Raw genomic sequence first — 18,837 nt, forward strand, 5'->3', positions numbered from 1 at the left:
CGGGAGGACCCCGCGGTTGGGGACATTGGGGACCGGGGCTGCCGTGGGCACCGGGCGGGGCCCCGGTAACCGGCAGCGGCGGCGGCTCAAACATCGCCTCCCAGGGGCTCCGCAGGGATTTTGGGGATCCCCCCGCGCTCCGCCCCCCGGCCCCACCCGCGGAGCCGCCCCCTGCGCTGCGGCGAGCGCGGCCCGGGGGGAGCGGGCGGGCGGTGGAGCCGCCCCTGCGCGGAGCTCTGCGCGCATCCTTCCGTCCCTTCCCGTCAGCGCTGCATCCCCCGGCAAACATTCCAACCCTTCCGCATCCCCCAGCGAACATTCCATCCCCCAGCGAACATTCCACCCCTCCGCGCATCCTTCCATCCCCCTGCGCACCTGCCATCCCCCCGCGCATCGCTCCGCGCACCCCTTCAGCCCCCGCTCCCCCTCCATCCATCCCCCAAGCACTCCTCCGTTCCTCCGCGCATCTCTCCGAGCATCCCCCGGCGCACTCCCCTCCACTCTCCGCGGATTCCTCCGTGCACTCCTCCGTCCCCCCGCTCACTCCTCCATCCTCTCGCGCACTCCTGCATCCCTCCTCCGTCTCTCTGCTCACTCCTGCATCCCTCCTCCGTCCCTCCTCCATCCCTCTGCTCACTCCTCCATCCCTCCTCCATCCCTCCCCGCACTCCTCCATCCCTCCTCCATCCCTCCCCGCACCCTGCGCCCATCCCCGGCCGCCGGTGCCGCTCCTGCGGGGGATGGCGGAGCGGCCGCGTTTCCTCTGCGGCGTGGTGGAAGGTAGGTCTGTCCCTGCGGGGCCGCTGCCCGGCCCGCCCGGGCGTTCCCCCGAAGGGAAGCGGGGTCGGGAAGGGCCCCAGGCTGGGGGGAGGTGGGAGTGGGGTCCTTGCACAGAGCCCCATCTCTGCCAGGGGGCTGGACCAGCACCGCCCCAGCCCACCCTGCAGCCGCCCCAGCACAGCCAGAGGGGCTCAGGGAGCCTCTGCTCAGCCCCAGAGCTCCACACGGGGCTCTTGGCTGCCCTGGAGCCAGGGGCGCTTCCCTGTGTGCCCACCCTGCCCATGGGGCAGCCGTGCAGGACTCATGCCCAAAGTTGGCCAGGGAGAGCTCTGTGTTCTCCCTGCCCACATGCCCAGCTCCCCGTGGAGCTGGCAGATCCCTCTGCCCTCCTGCTGGCAGCACAGCACCCCTGGGACGGGCACTGCCCTCTGCCCCACCTGAGGGAGCAGCAGCACCGAGCAAATGGATGGAAAACAAACAGGAAATGCAGGGGTGGGGAGGCTGGCATGATTCAGACGTGAATCACTGGTGTAGTAGAGCTGACCTGGGAAGGAGGACAGGGATGATGCTGGCAAATCCATTCCAGGAGAACTCTGCTGAGTGGCCTCCTTGGCAGCCCATGTGCTGTGGAAGTGTCACTTGCAGGGGCCATACAGGGACTCTGGGGACCTCGCTGGGATCTCAAAATAGCAAATTATTTCCCACAGAAATAACTTTTTTTGGGTGAAATGTTTGCAGGGATTCTTGAGTTGCCACAAATTTGACCCTGTGCATGGTGGGGGGTGGACAGCAAAGTGATTTTATATTATTTCAAAACATATGGAATAACCATGTAGGTGTTGAGGCAGGTAGAAAATGTGTCTGCAGAGAGGAGACAGATGGAGAGTGGGTGTTGCTGTGTGCAAACCCCCTCAGCATTGCCCAGGGCTGCTGCAGGGTGGGCTCCTGCCCAAGGCAGCCAAGGGAATGAGGGCAGGTGAGCTCTGGGACACTGATTTGGAAAATGCAGGTTACACTGGCCTCATGGAGAGCTGGTCCTTCCTCCCAGCTTGATGGGGTCAGTGCAGCCTGCCCCTGTGCACCACCCACTTTTGGGAATGCTGTCACTTCCCCGTATCTGCTGCCCTTGGCCCTGACTGCTGGAAGCTGCAGTGATTGATTCAGAAGTTGCCCACAATGCAGAGAGAAAGCAGGGAGATACCTTGATGGTCAATTCTCATCACTGTCCAAGACATAATGGATTTTCTGTGGGACTTCACCTTGCATCTGCCAGATCTTGAAGAGAATTTAGGTGGCTGAAGGCTCTTCTCTTGCTAAATCTCAGCTCTGTGCTGGGACTGACAGGTTCCCTTTAACCTCCACTTTGAGGAGCTGTCAAATCTACATTTCTCCAAACCCATTTATCAGCCTGTCCCAGGGGAAGGGGTTTGTGTTCCTCTGGATATCCTCTCTCCCTGGCTTTGCAGACAGCTCTGCACCTCCCTACATGCAGGAATAGGAAGGGCCCTTCCCTGGAAGTGATCCCAAAGGCAGAATGGGTGCTGCAAGTCTGGAATTCAGGGATAGACCAGAGAAACTCCTGAGGCACTTTCCAAAAACTGCATTGTTGGGAAGGATGAAAGTTTGACAAGAAAGTCTCACAGATGCTTAGCAGAAAGATTTTTTTAAATGTAGAGTCTGATGAAGGAATAGAGGTAGAAGCAAGTTTTGATATAGAAGAAAAGAATTGCTGAGCCAGTCTCACTGGATAACCAAGGAGGCAAAGGGTGTGTTAGTGAGAAGGGTTTTTTATGGCTTAGAGCAAAGGATAAACCCACCCCAAACAAGAAGATGTTTGTACCAAGCAGAAAGAGAGCACAGGCAAACAAGTCAGCAAATGTAGCAAGTAGAAAAAAGATTTCAGAATTTTCCACTGCAAGAAAACTGAAAAACAACTTCTAACTTAAACTGTAATGCACTGACTTTTAGTGATTGGAGAACAGTAACATGGATATGGTAATTACAGTAGTTATGATAGCCTAGAGATAAAAGTTAAGGTATAGATTGGTTCTAATGTATGAAGATGCTCAGCAAAGCAAAGTATAGAATGCATTGTAACAAAAAAAAAAAATATAATGTGACCCAAAAAAAGTATAGAATGCATTGTGACCAAAAGAAAAGTCTATAATGCATTGTAACCTAAACTCAGGGTCTCCAGGCCTGCCTGCAGCTGGAGCTGACAGCTGTGGGCACAGCTCTGTCACCCATGACCCTGGATGGAATAAACTGAATTTTAGAGAGCTGCCTGAAGTCCCACATCCCTCATTCAGGCTCTTACTGCATTTTGCCTTTTTTCCCCTCCCTTTTCCAGGTTTCTATGGCAGACCCTGGTCAATGGATCAGAGGAAACTTCTCTTTCAATGGCAAGTACCCTGAATGTTCCTCTCTGAAGGTGGGGGTGGCAGCCAAGGGGCCTCATTATTCAGTGTCCCCCTGTCCTGGCGCTCTCGGACGGACAGACGGACAAGGGGCCGGCAGGTGGTGCTGGGGCTCCGCACATCCCTGCATGGGACATGATGCAGATGAGAAGACCAGAAACACAGACAAAACACAGGCTAGAGTCGCATTTCTCCAGAGTTAAAAGGCAGTTTCTTCGTGGAAATTATTCATTATTCTGCCATCCAATGATTAGGATTAGCAGTTAGGATTCAGAGCTGGTCTGTACTAATGAAAGGAATGAGAGAGAGGTGGCTTTACAAACAAACTGTGGGGCTGCAGGTAGATAAACCCAGATACTGATATTTGGAAAAAAAAAAAAAAAAGCAGTAAAAAGCAATAGAAGTAACCAAAATTCCATAGGGATTCCACTAATTGACACAGACTCACCCAAGGTCGTGGTAAATTCCTGGACTTGGAGAAAAAGAACAGAGACACAAAGAAAAAGAAGGAAGGGGAGGAATGCCTGGTAGATAAACCCAGATTTTGATATTTTAAAAAAGCAATAGGAGTAACCATCAATTCCATAGAAATTTCATTAATTGACACAGACTCACCCAAGGCTGTGCTAAATTCTGGACTTGGAGAAAAAGAACAGAGAGACAAAGAAAAAGAAGGGAGGGAGGAATGCCTGCAGGTAGATAAACCTAGATACTGATATTTGGGGAAAAGCATCAGTAAAAAGCAATAGGAGTAACCAAAATTCCATAGGAATTCCACTGATTGACACAAACTGTTGCTCACCCAAGGCTGTGCTAAATTCCTGGATTTGGTGAAAAAGAGCAGAGACACAGAAAAAGAGGAGAGGGGGAATGCACATTGCAAGCAGGGTCTGTATTAGGTGGTTCAGGAACTCTGTACCTCTCAAGCACCTCAACCAATTGGGAAAGGGAGAGGGAAATATGACTGGGAAATTAATAAAAAGGAGGTGACAGTGTGGGCAGTGACAATGTAATTAAGGAGCAGAGGACAGAATTCTGCAGGGACAAAATTCACAGAATTGACAGAGTGACCAGGCTGGAAGAGACCTCCAAGATCATCAAATACAACCCAGCCCCAACACCCCAACCAAACCCTGGCACCCAGTGCCACATCCAGGCTTTGTTAAACACACCCAGGGATGGGGACTGCACCACCTCCCCGGGCAGAACATTCCAGAACTTTATCACCCTTTCTGTGAAAAACTTTTCCCTGCTATCCAGCCTGTATTTCCCTTGGTGCAGCTCGAGGCTTTGTGCTCTGGCTGTGTCAGTGCTGCTGCAGACAGAGCCCAGCCCCACCTGAGCACAGGCACCTTCCAGGAGCTGTGCAGAGTGATGGGGGCACCCCTGAGCCTCCTTTTCTGCAGGCTGAGCACCCCCAGCTCCCTGAGATACAGAAAATGGAAGGAAAACAAGCTGGGATGTTCTAAATACTTCAGGAATTAAAAGTTTTTGCCTGGTGCTGCACTGGCATGTGGCACATGAGGGTAACATGCCCATTGGTATCTTATCTAGAAAGAAACAAAATAAGGAACTTTTATCATGAGATACCTGCAGTGCTTTCTACTCTGTTCACTGTGGGAAAATGTAAAATATTTTCTGCTGAGGAGGATGAATAAAACCAATGAATATATCAGATGGCTTCCATGCAGAAGTGCCAAAAGAGGGAGGGGTCTGCCATCCCAGGGGCACATCCTGCTGGTGTCTGACACCAACCTTACAGTCTCGGGACTTTTGCTGCTCAGAGTGACCCCAAGATGAGTTAGAAAGTCTCTTTTCCCAGCCTGGTGGTCGAAGAAGGAGTCAGAACTCTCCATTTCTTGGTCTCAAGGTTGTTTATTGTAACTTATCCATAAAAATCTTTCTCTTGACCTGCCAAGGTCCACTCAGCAGGTCAGAGGCACTCTGCCTGCCTCAGAGGCAATGTTGTCTTTTTATACTAAAAACTACATGTACAATATTTACAATTACTTCCCAATACCTATCACCTATTAGACAGTGAGCTTCTACTCTAGACCAATCCAAAAGTGCCACCATCACAGCAGAAGATGGAGGCCAAGAAGAAGAAGGAGAAAGGCTGGACACGCCCAGATCTCTCCATCTTGCCTCTTGAACCCCATTCTAAAAACCCCAAAAATCTATTTTTCACCCCATGATAAATTCACTATCATTCTACTTAAACTTTCATGGCTTGTAATTCTTCATATAATATTAGTAATTGTTTTTTCCAGGGGCTAAATCAAAGGCACAGGGGTCCTGGGCTCTGTGCCAAGGTCTCTGAGCCCCCTGGGCAGGGGCTGGAGCCCTCCAGGGCAGCCAGAGGAATTTCCTGGGTTCCCACATCAGAGCTCAGCACTGGAGCACTGGCTGAGCTCTCTGCCTCCCTGTGGCTGTGCAAAGAGCCCGTGGGGAGCCTGGCTGACTCCTTTCTCTCCCTGCCCAGGCTGCAGCAGCGGGGGCTGAACTGCTACATGTACGCACCCAAGGATGAGCTGAAGCACCGGCTGCTCTGGAGAGAGCCCTACACAGAGCATGAGGCAGGTACCGGCTCTGCTGGGCCCCTCAGGGGAAAGCATGGGCTGTATCACAGCTGTTTCCATCCTGCCAGGACCTTCCCCATTGCAGGGAGGGCCCCAGACCTTGCCAAGGGCAAGAAGACTCCCAGAGTGTGCCCATCATGGGGAATTGCCTAAGGGAGCAGCCAGCCTCCCATGTGGGTCTCAGGCAATGTGCTTGAGTACAGCCAGGGCCACAGACCCTTGCCAAAAGTCCTCTGTGTCATAAGAGAGTGGGAATGGTCCTCCTGGAGCCTCTCCCCTCCCAGTGACCTCAGGTCCTTCCTTTCACAATCCTGGGGTTCACTCTCCCTGCCCCTTCCATCCCTTGTCCTGCTCAGTCCTTTTTCTCTTTCCATCCCTTATTCCCTTCCATCCCTTTTCCCCCTCCATTCCTTATTCCCCTGCATTTCTTGTCCTATTCCATCCCTTATTCCCCTTCATCCTTTGTCCCTCTCCACCCCTTCTTCTCCTCCATTCCTTGTTCAATTTCATCCCTTGGTCCTGCTCCATCCTTTGGCTCGCTCCATCCCCTGTCCCCCTTCATCCCTTTCCTGCTTGATCCTTTTTCTCCCTCCATCCCTTGTCCCCCTCCATCCCTTATTCCCCTCCATCCCTTGGTCCTGCTTCATCCTTTTTCCCTTCCATCCCTTTTCCCCCTCCATCCCTTATTCCCCTTCATTCCTTGTCCTATTCCATCCCTTATTCTCCTTCATCCTTTGTCCTCATCCATCCTTTATTCCCTTTATTCCCCTTCATCCCTTATGCCCCTCTATCCCCTGTTCCATTCCATCCCTTGGTCCTGCTCCATCCTTTTTACCCCTCCATACCTTTTCCCCCTCCATCCCTTGTACCACCTATTCCTTGTCCTATTCCATCCCTTGTCCTGCTCCATCCTTTGTCTCCTTCAATCCCTTGTCCCCCTCCACCCCTTATTCCCCTCCATTCCTTGTTACATTCCATCCCTTGGTCCTGCTCCATCCTTTTTCCCCTTCCATCCCTTATTCCCTTCCATCCCTTTTCCCTCTCCAACCCTTGTCCTATTCCACCCCTTATTCCCCTTCATTCCTTGTCCCATTCCATCCTTCATTCCCCTCCATCCCTTGGTCCTTCTCCATCCTTTGTCCTCCTCCACCCCTTATTCCCCTCCATCTCTTGTTCCATTACATTCCTCGGTCCTGCTCCGTCATTCTTTCCCCTCCACCCCTTATCCCCCTCCATCCTTTGTCCATCCCTTTTCTCTCTCCATTCCTTGTCCCCCTCCACCCCTTGTCCTGCTCTATCCTTCATCCCTTTCCATCCCTTATTCCCCTCCATCTCTTACTCTCCTCCATCCCTCATCCCCCCACCCCGTCCCTGTCCCCTGTCCCTCCCAGCTCTCACAGTTCCCCTGTGCTCTGTCCCCAGCCCGCATGCGGTCTCTCATCGGGGCTGCCCACGAACGGGGGGTGGAGTTTATTTTCGCCATTTCTGCCGGCCAGGACATGGTGTTTTCCAGCGCTGGGGATCGCCTCCTGCTGCAGCAAAAACTCAGGCAGGTACCGTGGGCCATTCCTTCATCCCACTGCTCCCAGGCCAGGGGCACACGTGCTATGTGTGCCCATGTGTGCCCATGTGTGCCCCCTGTGTGACGGTGTTCACAGGGGTCTTAGGATGAGGGAAGAGACGAGGATCTGACTCCACGTTTCAGAAGGCTGATTTATTATTTTATGATATATATTACATTAAAACTATACTAAAAGAATAGAAGAAAGGATTTCATCAGAAGGCTAGCTAAGAATAGAACAGGAAAGAATGATAAAGGCTTCTGTCTCAGACTCTTTGTCCAAGACAGCTGACTGTGATTGACCATTAATTACAAACAACCACATGAGACCAATCACAGATGCACCTGTTGCATTCCACAGCAGCAGATAATCAATGTTTACATTTTGTTCCTGAGGCCTTTCAGCTTCTCAGGAGGAAAAATCCAAAGGAAAGGATTTTTCCTAAAAGATGTCAGTGACACCCCCTGTGCCCACTCAGACGTGTTTATGGGTCCCCATGTGTGCCCCCTGTGCCCACCCCGTGGGCTGCTATTGGGGTGTGAACCCTTCCTGCTGCTCTGGGCTGCCCAGTGACCAATGTGCTGTCCCTGTCACTGTGACAGAGAGCTGAGGGCTCCATGGGTGCAGGAGAAGGAGCAGCCAAGGCCCAGAAGCTGCTGGGCAGCGCTGAGGGTGGCACAGAGCCCTGGCTCCCCAGGGAGGGCACAGAGCTGTTGGCTTGGTGGGGTGGCTCCATGGGCAGCTGCCACTCCCTTGGCAGGAGCTGCCCCGTGCTGTGCCATGCTCAGATGCCCCTGTGGAGCTCCCTGGGGGTCTCTGCTGCCCGGGGGTCCCAGCAGCCCCTGTCTGTGCCCACAGGTGGCCGCCCTGGGGTGCCGCTCCTTCGCGCTGCTCTTCGACGACATCGACCCCTGCATGTGCCAGGCTGACAGAGACGTCTTCCCCTCCCTGGCACAGGCTCAGGCCTCTGTGGCCAACCAGGTGTACCGGGAGCTGGGCCAGCCCTCAGTCTTCCTCTTCTGCCCTACAGGTACTGCCTGCAGCCCCAGTGCCCAAAGCGGGGAGCCCCCTCAGACTGGGGTGCCCGTGGGCTGCACCCCTGACCCTGCTGAGAGCTTAGTGCCCAGGAAGCCCCCACAGCTCTCCCTGGGCTCCTCACCCTCCCAGGGGAGCTCTGGACACCTCAGGGCTAGACTGGGACTACCAATGATCCCAGCAGCCCATCCCAGCCTCCTCATCCTCCTAGTGGAGCTCTGCCCATCTCAGAACTAGGCTAGGACTAGCCCATGATCCTGGCAGCTCCCACAGCTCTCCCTGGGCTCCTCACCCTTCCAGGGCAGCTTTGGCCATCCCAGGGCTAGACTAGGACGAGTCCATGATCCCAGCAGCCCTTCCCAGCCTCCTCACCCTCCTAGTGGAGCTCTGACCACCTCAGGGCTAGACTAGGACTAGCCCATGATCCTGGTAGCCCATCCCAGCTTCCTCATCCTCCCAGGAGAGCTCTGGCCACCTCAGGACTAGACTAGGACTAGCCCATGATCCTGGCAGCTCCCACAGCTCTCCCTGGGCTCCTCACTCTCCCAGGGGAGCTCTGACCACCTCAGGGCTAGCCCATGATCCTGGCAGCCCCTCCCAGCCTCCTCACCCTCCCAGGGGAGCTCTAAGGTGTCAGGACTAGTCCAGGATGCTGGCAGTCCCTCCCCTCCTGTTCCCCAGCCCTCAGGGGATGCTCTGTGCTCTCTCCCCAGAGTATTGCAGCTCACTGTGCTCTCCCAGCCCCAGCCAGTCCTGCTACCTGCAGACCATTGGGCAGGAGCTGCTCCCAGGGATCGCTGTCATCTGGACAGGTGAGCACGGACCAGCTCTGGGAGTGTGGCCAGCAAAACAGGCTGAGCCCATGGCAGGGAGAAATGATGATAGGGAGGAGGAGTCCACCTTATCAGAAGGCTAATTAATTACTTTATTATACTATATATATATATACATATATATATTCTATAATACTATATATTATTGGTAATATATATTATTAGTAGTAATATATAATAAGTAATATTTAATATAATAATTATAATAATAATTAATAATTATAAAAAGAAATAATACTTATAGAACTATAATATATATAAGAATATAAATTTCCTATATTGTATATATTTATATAAATAATTTTATATATACATATATTAATATTAAATATATATTAAATATTAATATATTTATGTATTTAAATATATTTTCTATACTTATAAACATAAAATTATAAATTATATATTATATATTACATTATATTATTATAAATATAACATCATATATAAATGAATAATGACTAATATAATGATAATTATAATATCATAATTATATTATTAGTAGTAATATATAATACTATATATTACTTTATTATATTATTAGACTATGTTACATTACATCTAAACTGAATCTGCCTAACACTCAACTGCACTCCACTGCACAGAATCTCAGCCTTCCATCCTGACACACACACACCTGGCCCTGGCAGGCCAAGGAAACAAAACACCACTTTGGGTAAACAATCTCCATATTGCATTCTACTTTGGCACAAACACAGGCACAGCAAATAAGAATTGTTTTTCCTTTCTCTGAGGTTCAGAGAACGTGAATCCCAGAAATATTCTTGGGAAGAACTGTGCCTTGCTTTTCTCTGTGAGGAGAAATGTGGCTCCACGTGGCCAGTGTCTCAAAGCCCGTGGCCACAGGCTGTGCTGGGAGAGCCATCAGCAGTGGCCCTACTGTGGTGCCTCTCACTGGGGTGTGCAGGGCTTTGGGCTGGGGCTCTGCTCTCCTCACTGTGGTGACCACAACCTCATCTCCATGCCCTTGTCCCTGCTGTGTGTCTGTGCTGGAGCCCAGGCCCCAAGGTGGTGTCCCAGGAGCTGTCAGCAGAGCTGCTGGAGGAGGTGGAGGCCGTCCTGAGGCGCCCTCCTGTCATCTGGGACAACCTCTACGCCAACGACTATGACTGCAGACGAGTCTTCCTGGGCCCCTACATGGGCCGAGCTCCTGGCCTCATGGCCAGGCTCCAAGGGCTGCTCCTCAACCCCAACTGTGAGCTCCAGGCCAACTTCATCCCCATCCACACGCTGGGCACCTGGTTTGGGAGCGAGCTGGGGAGCTGTGCCCACCCTGAGCACACAGGTACCTGGCACCGTGCCTAAGGCAGCTCTGTGCATGCCCAGCCCTGCAGGGCTGCCCAGGCTGATGAGCTGCAGTTCCTCAGGAATGGAGGGAGCCCTGGGGGACAGCCAGGGAGCTCAGGATGGGAGCTACAGCGCACAGGAAGCCTTGGAGCTGGCTCTGCGTGACTGGGTGGCTGAGATAAACCAGCAAGCCTTGGAGTCAGGTAAATGGATTTGCATGAGCAGCAGCATCCCTCCATCCCTGGAGTGTTGGAGTGGGGGTTAGGAACTCCACCCTGCCCATCTGGAGGGTCTGGGGCTGGTGTGGCAGCAGGGCCATGCAGGCCATGGTGGGCAGCTGTGCTGTGCTGCCCCGTGGGTGCTCCTGCCATGGCCACAGCCTGCAGAGGGTTTCCTTGGCTGGCACAAGCAGAGCCTGGGCCAGCTCTGGAGGAGAAGGTCAGCCAGGGGTGAGCTTGGTGTTTTGCAGTGTTTGCCTCTGCAAAGCCACAGCCTCAGCCCAGCCCAGGGTCCTGGCAGCTCAGGGGTGGAGGTCCCTGGCACTGTCCTGCCCCATTTCCATGCAGGTGCCAAAGGAGCTTCCCTCCTCTTGTTCCTTTCTGGCAGGAGGAAGGACCCCAGCACAGCCCAGTGTCAGCCTCAAGGGAGGACCAAAGCTGCAACCTGGCACAGCAGAAGGACAGAAGGGCACCCCTGACCCTCAGCCCCACAGCTCTGCTCCTGGTGGGGCAGACCAGCACAGCCCTGAGCCCTGCAGAGAGGCACCAGAGGAAGGGTGCAGGGAGGTGACCTCAGCCAGGACACCCCCTGGCCACCAGCAGAGCCCTACTGGGGACCAGCTCACTGCCACAGGGAGCTGTGAACCCCCCTCTGCTCTGCCCAGCGTGGATGGGAGTGCCCAGTCTGCAGGAACCACAGAGACCACCCAGAACCTCCCCAGCCCTACCATGAGCTCCAGCAGTGGGGCCAACACCAGTCAGAACATCTCCCTGCCCACCAGTGATGCCAGGACAGGGGATGGCAGCCCTGTCCACTCTCCCAGCAGCACCCAGCCTGAGGCCATCAGGACTGATGTGCCCCAGACACCCCCAGGACCTGGGGATGGTGCCAGCCCTGGTGCCTCAGCCCCACTGGCTGATGAGGTTGGTTCTGGGCCTGGTCCCATGGCACCAGTGACCCCAAAGGAGGCTGAGTCTGGCCCCATGGCCCTCAAGGAGGCTGGGTCTGGCCCCATGACTCCCAAGGAGGTCAGGACCAGTCCCACATCCCAGGTGGCCCCAGAGGAGGCTGAATCTGGCCCCATAACCCTTAAGGAGGCCAGGACAAGCTCCACACCGCAGGTAACCCCAAAGAAGGCTGAGTCTGGCCCCATGGTCCTCAAGGAGGCCAGGACCAGCCCCACATCCCAGGTCACCCCAGAGAAGGCCAGGACAAGCCCCACATCCCAGGTGACCCCAGAGGAAGCCAGGACCAGCCCCACCTCACAGGTGACCCCAGAAGAGGCTGGATCTGGCCCCAGGACCCTCAAGGAGGCCAGAATCCCCACATCCCAGGTGACCCCAGAGGAGCCCAGGACCACCCTCACAGCACCAATGACCCCAAAGGAGGCCAGACCCCACCCCACAGCACCCCTGACCCCAGAGGAGGCCATGCCCAGCCCCACATCACCCCTGACCCTGGAGGAGGTGCGGATGCTGGTGGAGCTCTTCTACCTGCCCTACCAGCATGGCTCTCTGGCACAGCAGCTCCTGGAGCACTTTCGGTGGCTGCGAGCCAACAGCCTCAGCGTGGGGGTCCCAGACACAGCTCCTGATGCCTGTGGGGTAAGGCTGCTCTGGAAGGTAGCTGCCATGGCTGGGGTGTTGTGTTGGTTTGGAAAGACAGGAGTCTGCTAAGGAAGGCAGGAGCTTCTCCTGAAATGGAGAATGTAAACCCTCCCCACCCCTCTGAATTGCTATAAATTTTAAATTAAGGGACTCTCAGGCAAAAATATGGGAGCAGGAAATAACAATTCTTTAATAAGGAAGAAGAAAACAAATAAAAGGGTCAGGGTGTTGGTGGCAGTGCCATTGGAAATGTGGCTTCAGCCCTCCTGCAGTGTCAGGGGTGGTTCTGTTGGAGCAAGGGGATCCTGTAGAGAAGGATGTATTCTTCCTCTGAAGATCCAGTGAAAGAGACAGCTGCTGTTTCTCTGGGGAATCCCATGGAGAAAGCCATGCTGGTGTCTCAAAACCTCTGGATTATATCCAGTTAGGAATGCTTGGCTCCTCCCAATGGGCGGAGCATCTCCCAATGGGATGCTATAGTTCTTATCAGCCATGCAGTGACATTCAATGGCTGTTATCAGCAGATGTCCCCTCCTGAGGGAGGAGGGATTGTAGTCACTCAAAGAGAGAGATAAGGCAAGCTGCCCACTTGACCAAAGATAATCTGCCATACAGATGGTAATAGAAAACATCTCACATTGCAATGTGGCTCAGGTGTCCCCCAGGTGTCTGACAGGCTCTGTGTGTCCCCAGGTCACACAGTGGCGGGGCCGGGCTCGCTCCTTCCAGCAGCTCTGCGCCCGGACGTGCCGCCTGCACAGCCGCCTGGTCAGCACGGCCGGCAGGGCGCTGCTCTACGACCTGCACCCCTACCTGTGGGACATCCGGAACCTGCTGCTGGCTGCCAGCGCCTTCGTCCTCTGGCTGGGTACGTGCCTGATGCCAGCCCTTCCATTCCTGCCATCCTTGCCATTCCTGCCATGTATGTCATTCCCATCACACCTATCCAAACCCAGCTGTGTCAGAGTATATTTGTAGGCAACCCCCAACAAATGATGAGGAGGACTCCACCTTATCAGAAGGCTAATTAATTACTTTATTATACTATATTATTTTATAGTATATTACATTACATCTAAACTGAATCTGCCCAGCATCTCATGACTGTCACCCAAAAAAGTTTCATACCTTCTTGGTGTTTCTCATGGCTACCTCCTCAGAGCACTGACTGTTCCTTCTTCACAAAATCACCAACTGACTCCAGTGCCCCTGTCAACCAGCCACTCCACTCTTTTATAGCACTTTTCTTGTCATTGGTTACAGCTGTGGCCTTTTAAAGTCCTAATCTTTGATAATTGGCCCAGCTGCAACTCCTTAAGGGTAAGATTACTTTCTACACTATCTTTATTTTCTTGTATTTTATCCCCCTACACGTGGCTGATGCCATTCCTGCCAGCCCCATCACACCTATCCAAACCCAGCTGTGTTGGAGTAGAGTATTTGTAAGCAATCCCCAACAAATGATGAGGAGGACTCCACCTTATCAGAAGGCTAATTAATTACTTTATTATACTATACTATTTTATAGTATATTACATCTAAACTGAATCTGCCCAGCACTCAACGCTGTACAGAATCTCATGAGTGTCACCCAACAAAAGTTTCACACCTTCTTAGTGTTTCTCATGGGTAGCTCCTCAGAGCACTGACTCTTCTTCACAAAATCACCAACTGACTCCAATTCCCTTCTCAACCAGCCACTCCACTCTTTTATAGCACTCTTCTTCTCACTGGTTACAGCTGTGGCCTGTTAAAGTCAGGCCTGTTCCAAATCTTTGATAACTGGCCCAGCTGCAACTCCTTAGGGGTAAGATTACTTTCTACACTATCTTTGTTTTCTTATATTCTATCCCCCTATACGTGGCTGATGCCAGCCCTGCCATTCCTGCCAGCCCCATCACACCTATCCAAACCTGGCCATGTCAGAGTAGAGTATTTGCAGGCAACCCCCAGTGAGGGGAGAGGAATGATGCATCTGACTCCATCTTATCAGAAGGCTAAATAATTACTTTATTATACTATATTATTCTATATTATATTATATTGCATCTAAACTGAATCTGCCCAGCCCTCAACCTTGCACAGAATCTCATGACTGTCACCCAACAGTCCCAACACACACACACACCTGGCCCTGACAGGTCAAAGAAACAAAACACCATCACTCTGGCTAAACAATCTTCATATTGCATTCTACTTTGGCACAAACACAGGCACAGCAAATGAGATAAGAATATTCTTGGGAAGAACTGTGCCTTGCTTTTCTCTGTGAGGAGAAATGTGGGGCTCCATCAGGGTGCCAGGACCCTGAAGCACTGGGGCACACCTGGTGCTTGCTCTCTTCCCCAAGAAGGAGGTGAAGGTGTCTGGGACCCAGCACAGAGATTTGGGGTTCTGGTAGTGCCAGGGTCCCCACTGGAGCTCACCTCCCCTTGTATTGATATTTGATATTTTCTGCTGCTGACCCTTGTCCTGTGCTCACCTCCTTTGCAGATGGTCACCTCCTGTGCGACCCTGACCCCAAGGGCACCTGGGGGAGCTGCTTTGGCTGTAAGTATGGGCACTGCCCTGGCTCACCCACCTGCCAGGGGTCTGGCTGCTGCCCCCCATCACCCCCAGCCGCACTCGCCATCTGTGGCATTCACATTCTCTGAACAGAGAGAGAGATGAAGAGAAAACAATTCTTAGCTCTACTTGCTGCTCCTGCTGGTTTTGCACATGTGGAATGTGTTAGGGAGATTATTAACCTGAAGGGACTTGGTAATTGGATTCTGCTAATAATTATTTTCTCTTCTTTCTGTGCTTCTCCAGGAAAAAACCTGTAAAAGAGAATTATCTCTCTCTATGTTCAGAGAATGTGAATGCCACAGCCATCAGGCTGCCCTTCCCCACACTCTGCCTGCAGGAATGGCCCTGGGAATGCTGTCAGGGAGGGAGCAGATCTTCACCATATCCCACAGCTATTTCTAGGATATGGTTCCTCAGCCCTTTTATCCCAAAGACCCTTTAGCTTGTGTGGAAAAAGAGTTCTGGAAGCAGCAATGCCCTGGGTGAGAGGTGGGGCTGTTTTTTGAATGCCTGTGCATCACTTTGCAGTTTTCCTCTGGTTTGGGGCTCCCTGGTTGCTCTGGGGGCCTTGTGACCTCTTACAAAGCAAGAACTGTCACCAGGTGATGACCTGAGCAGGTCCCCAAGTTCATTGTGAGAGGGATCCATGTGCCTTGAGCCCCTTCCTTAGGGAAGCAGCACGCAGGGCACATTCTCACCACCCTGGGCTGCACAGCTGGGGAGCAGCTCCTTGGAGATCAGCAGAGGCTGATCTCCCCCTGCCCAGCAGCTTTTTGCTCACCTCAGGTGTGTCTGTGTCCTGCTGCTTCCAGGGTGCCAGAGCATCAGCGCCCCAATGCTGCTGGGGAGGGACGCCGAGCCCTGGGCGCGCCGTGGGGGCCTCTTTGGAGAGCTGCAGGTGAGAGTGGGACCCTCTTTGGAGAGCTGCAGGTGAGAGTGGGGCCCTCCCTCCCACTCTCTGGGGCTGAGGAGCCTTTGGGAAGTCACCATCCCAACCCTGCTGCTGAGCTGCTGCAAACTCAGAAAGGCAGAGCTGCCTCTGCACCTCAGTTGTTGTTCCTGGGGGTTTCAGGAGTCTCAGAGCCATTCTCCTGCTGCCTCCAGGATGAGGTTTGGAGCCAGGATGAACTGATGGGCTGTATCTTTTCCAGGCATTGCTGCCCGTGGGGAACAGCTGTGACCTTTTCTACCATCCACCCCCGCTGTTCCCGTCCAGCCAGCTGTACCTGCTGCGCCCGCTGCTGCCCCTGGACAAGGTGGGAGCCGTGGCATGGAGGGGGATCCTGCCAGAGCCTTTGTGTGGCTTGTTCTGCCCATAAAATGATGAGTTACAGGCTCATCTGCTGCTGAGCTCCCAGTGTGGGGTGGATCCCTCTGTCCAGCTCTGCTCAGAGCCAGCTGGTCCAGGGCAGATTTTGGGGCTGTTGTCAGCAGCATGTCAGACACTGGCTTGGAGAACGTGCTGTGGCCTCAGCAAATCCACCTCTCTGACAGGGATCTGGGCAGAGCAGGAGAGGAAACCCCCTCAGCCATGGATAAACCAGCCCAGGGCAGGGTTGCCAGGTTGTGGATGATCTCCAGAGCAGCCCCAGTGCTGATCTCCAGCACTGGCTGTGAGCAGATGCCAGGAAAAATCCAGAACAGGACAAGTGTGGATGGCAACTTCCTGCAGCCTTCCCCTGTCTGCAGCTCTGGGCACTGCCAGAGCGTGTGGGGATCCATCTCCAAATCCCTTTTTCAAACACCCATCCAGGTTATGGGGTGATTCCCTGCTGGAGAGCAGCAGTTTCTGTCAGCTGTGACCTGCTTGGTGCCAGCTCTTGATGGGACAGGGAGGCAAAGGGAGAATCTGGATATGGAGGGATGTTCAAAGTTTTCCCATGTACCTGCAGTGAGCACCCCTGTCCCTCACCCTGCTCCTCTCCAGCTCAAGGAAAGGCTAACACCACAAATCCAGCCAGCACAGACACGAGTGCAGCTCGTTTCCTCAGGCTGAACCTTGACAACAACAATGTTGAGAGGAAGAGCCAGCTGAGCCCATCATCCCGTGGCAGGAACAGGCACAGCAGGACATGGCCCTGCCTCTGTTTTTGGGTGATCAGGGCAGCCTCCCCTTTCAGGAGCAAGGCTTTTATCAGAATGTTTGCAGCAGCAAACTCAACTGTGACCAGGACAGGACATTTGGGGATGTCCTGCTGTGCTCAGGCTCTCTGGAGCCCTGAGTTTCAGGTTGTTTTTGGTGCTCCAGCAGCTGCTCTCAGGATTGCCTGACCGGAATGGCAATTTCTGGTTTGAAGGCTGTTTGTGCTGTGGCCATGAGCCCAAGGCCAGCAGAAGGTGGTGGTGGCACTGTGGCATGGCAGGTACAGCCAGGGCTGACATGGATCTGGCTCTTCCAGGGAGAGCTTTACCGCATGTGCCGCGAGAGCCTGGACTGTGATCCCAAAGTGGCAGAGATCCTCGTGGCCCACCCGGATCTCCTCGGTGACAGGTGAGATGTGGCCCCTCTGAGGTTCCCTCCTGGACATGCTGCAGGGCTGGGGAGTGAGGAGATGGCCTCTCTTGGTGTCCCTGTGGGGACCAGCACTGCCCCATGGCTGGCAGTGGCCTCACTGGAAGGGACAGGGAGGGACATCCCTGTCATGGCAGCCACCACTGTGGATGTCCTGGATGCTGGAGGCTGCAATGGTTCCCCTTGGTGAGGGGTCTCAGTCAGTGAGTGCTGGGTGTGCTGTCCAGCTGGGGAATGAAGAGAGAGGCTGCTCTGAGGTGTTGGAGGCTGCAATGGTTCCCCTTGGCTGAGGGGTCTCAGAGGGGTGGTCAGTGGGTGCTGGGTGTGGTGTCCAGCTGGGAAATGAAGAGGAAGGCTGCTCTGAAGCTTCCCAGGAACTTCAGGCTCAGCTCAGCCATGCTCCCCCTCTCCCTGGCAGGCTCCTGGGCAGTTTCCTCAGCCTGAGCCCCGAGTACACCTTTGTGCTGGAGGATGAGGATGGCCCCTGTGGCTATGCAGCCGGAGCGCTCCACGCCGAAGGCTTCCTGCAGCAGCGAGACAGCAGCTGGCTGCCAGCCATAAGGCACAAGTACCCCCCAGAGCTGGGCACAGGGGGGGCAGCTCTGGGACAGGTGAGGGGACACCTGGAGCAGGGATAGGAGAGGTGGAGGGGGTTCCCTCATTGTGCTTGTCTCCCACAGGATGCCCTGGAGGAAGCAGTGCTCTTCTTCCACACAGAGCCCCTGGCAGTGCCCCAGCCCGTGCTGAGGCGTTTCCCCTCCCTGGTACAGCTGGGCACAGCCCCCCGTGTGCTGGATGTGGGGGCCAGTCGCAGCCTGGCCCTCTGCCTGCTGAGTGCACTCAGGGCCAATGGTGAGCATGACCTCTGAGTGCTGCCCTTCATCCGAGTACTGGGAGCTGTCCCCTGCCAGTGCTCCCGGGCACTGTCCCCTCCCCTTGCACTGGGGACATGCGGGGCTGTGTCTCAGGGCATCACTCTGTGACAAAGGGGCAGGGGAGAGACTGATTCCCTGTCACTGTGTCCCCAGCCCCAGTGCCCTGACCTGTCACCTCCCTTCCAGGCTCACGGGGAGTGTTCTGCCAGGTCAGTGACTCCGACAGGCAGCAGCTGAGCTTCTACAGCAAGCTGGGCTTTGTGGCCCTGCCCGTGGCCTGGGGCAGCTCTCCCGGCTCTCAGCTCCTGGGACGACTCCTCTGATGACAGGGCACAGGGAGGCAGTGCCCCAGGCCAGGCTGAGCCCCCCATCCCACACAGCATCGGCCTGGGCAAGCGGGAGCAGAGGGGCACCTGGAGCAGACCAGGTACACATGGGAGGGGACATGGGGGTGAGCAGGATGTCACTGGGGTGTGTGCAGGGCTGTGAGGTACCTGGGTAGCAGAGAGCTATTTCTGCTGCTCAAGGGATTTGGTCACCTC

The 18,837-nt window shown here is 54.0% G+C and overlaps 1 protein-coding gene across 1 annotated transcript; it reads left to right on the forward strand.

Annotated features, from left to right (window-relative positions):
* The first annotated feature begins 740 nt into the window (after positions 1-740).
* On the forward strand, positions 741-18,618 carry LOC132072641 (protein O-GlcNAcase-like). Its single transcript, XM_059471092.1, has 18 exons — positions 741-780; positions 3,131-3,182; positions 5,680-5,777; positions 7,199-7,329; positions 8,197-8,368; positions 9,087-9,185; positions 10,228-10,512; positions 10,595-10,717; positions 11,121-11,854; positions 11,897-12,337; positions 13,034-13,208; positions 14,834-14,890; positions 15,721-15,806; positions 16,060-16,164; positions 17,308-17,399; positions 17,839-18,031; positions 18,101-18,272; positions 18,482-18,618. Exons 1-18 carry the CDS (start codon positions 741-743, stop codon positions 18,616-18,618), a joined length of 3,192 nt encoding a protein of 1,063 aa, XP_059327075.1.
* The last annotated feature ends 219 nt before the right edge of the window (positions 18,619-18,837 follow it).

Source organism: Ammospiza nelsoni, chromosome 4 (assembly GCF_027579445.1).
Source record: "Ammospiza nelsoni isolate bAmmNel1 chromosome 4, bAmmNel1.pri, whole genome shotgun sequence".
NCBI lineage: Eukaryota > Metazoa > Chordata > Aves > Passeriformes > Passerellidae > Ammospiza > Ammospiza nelsoni.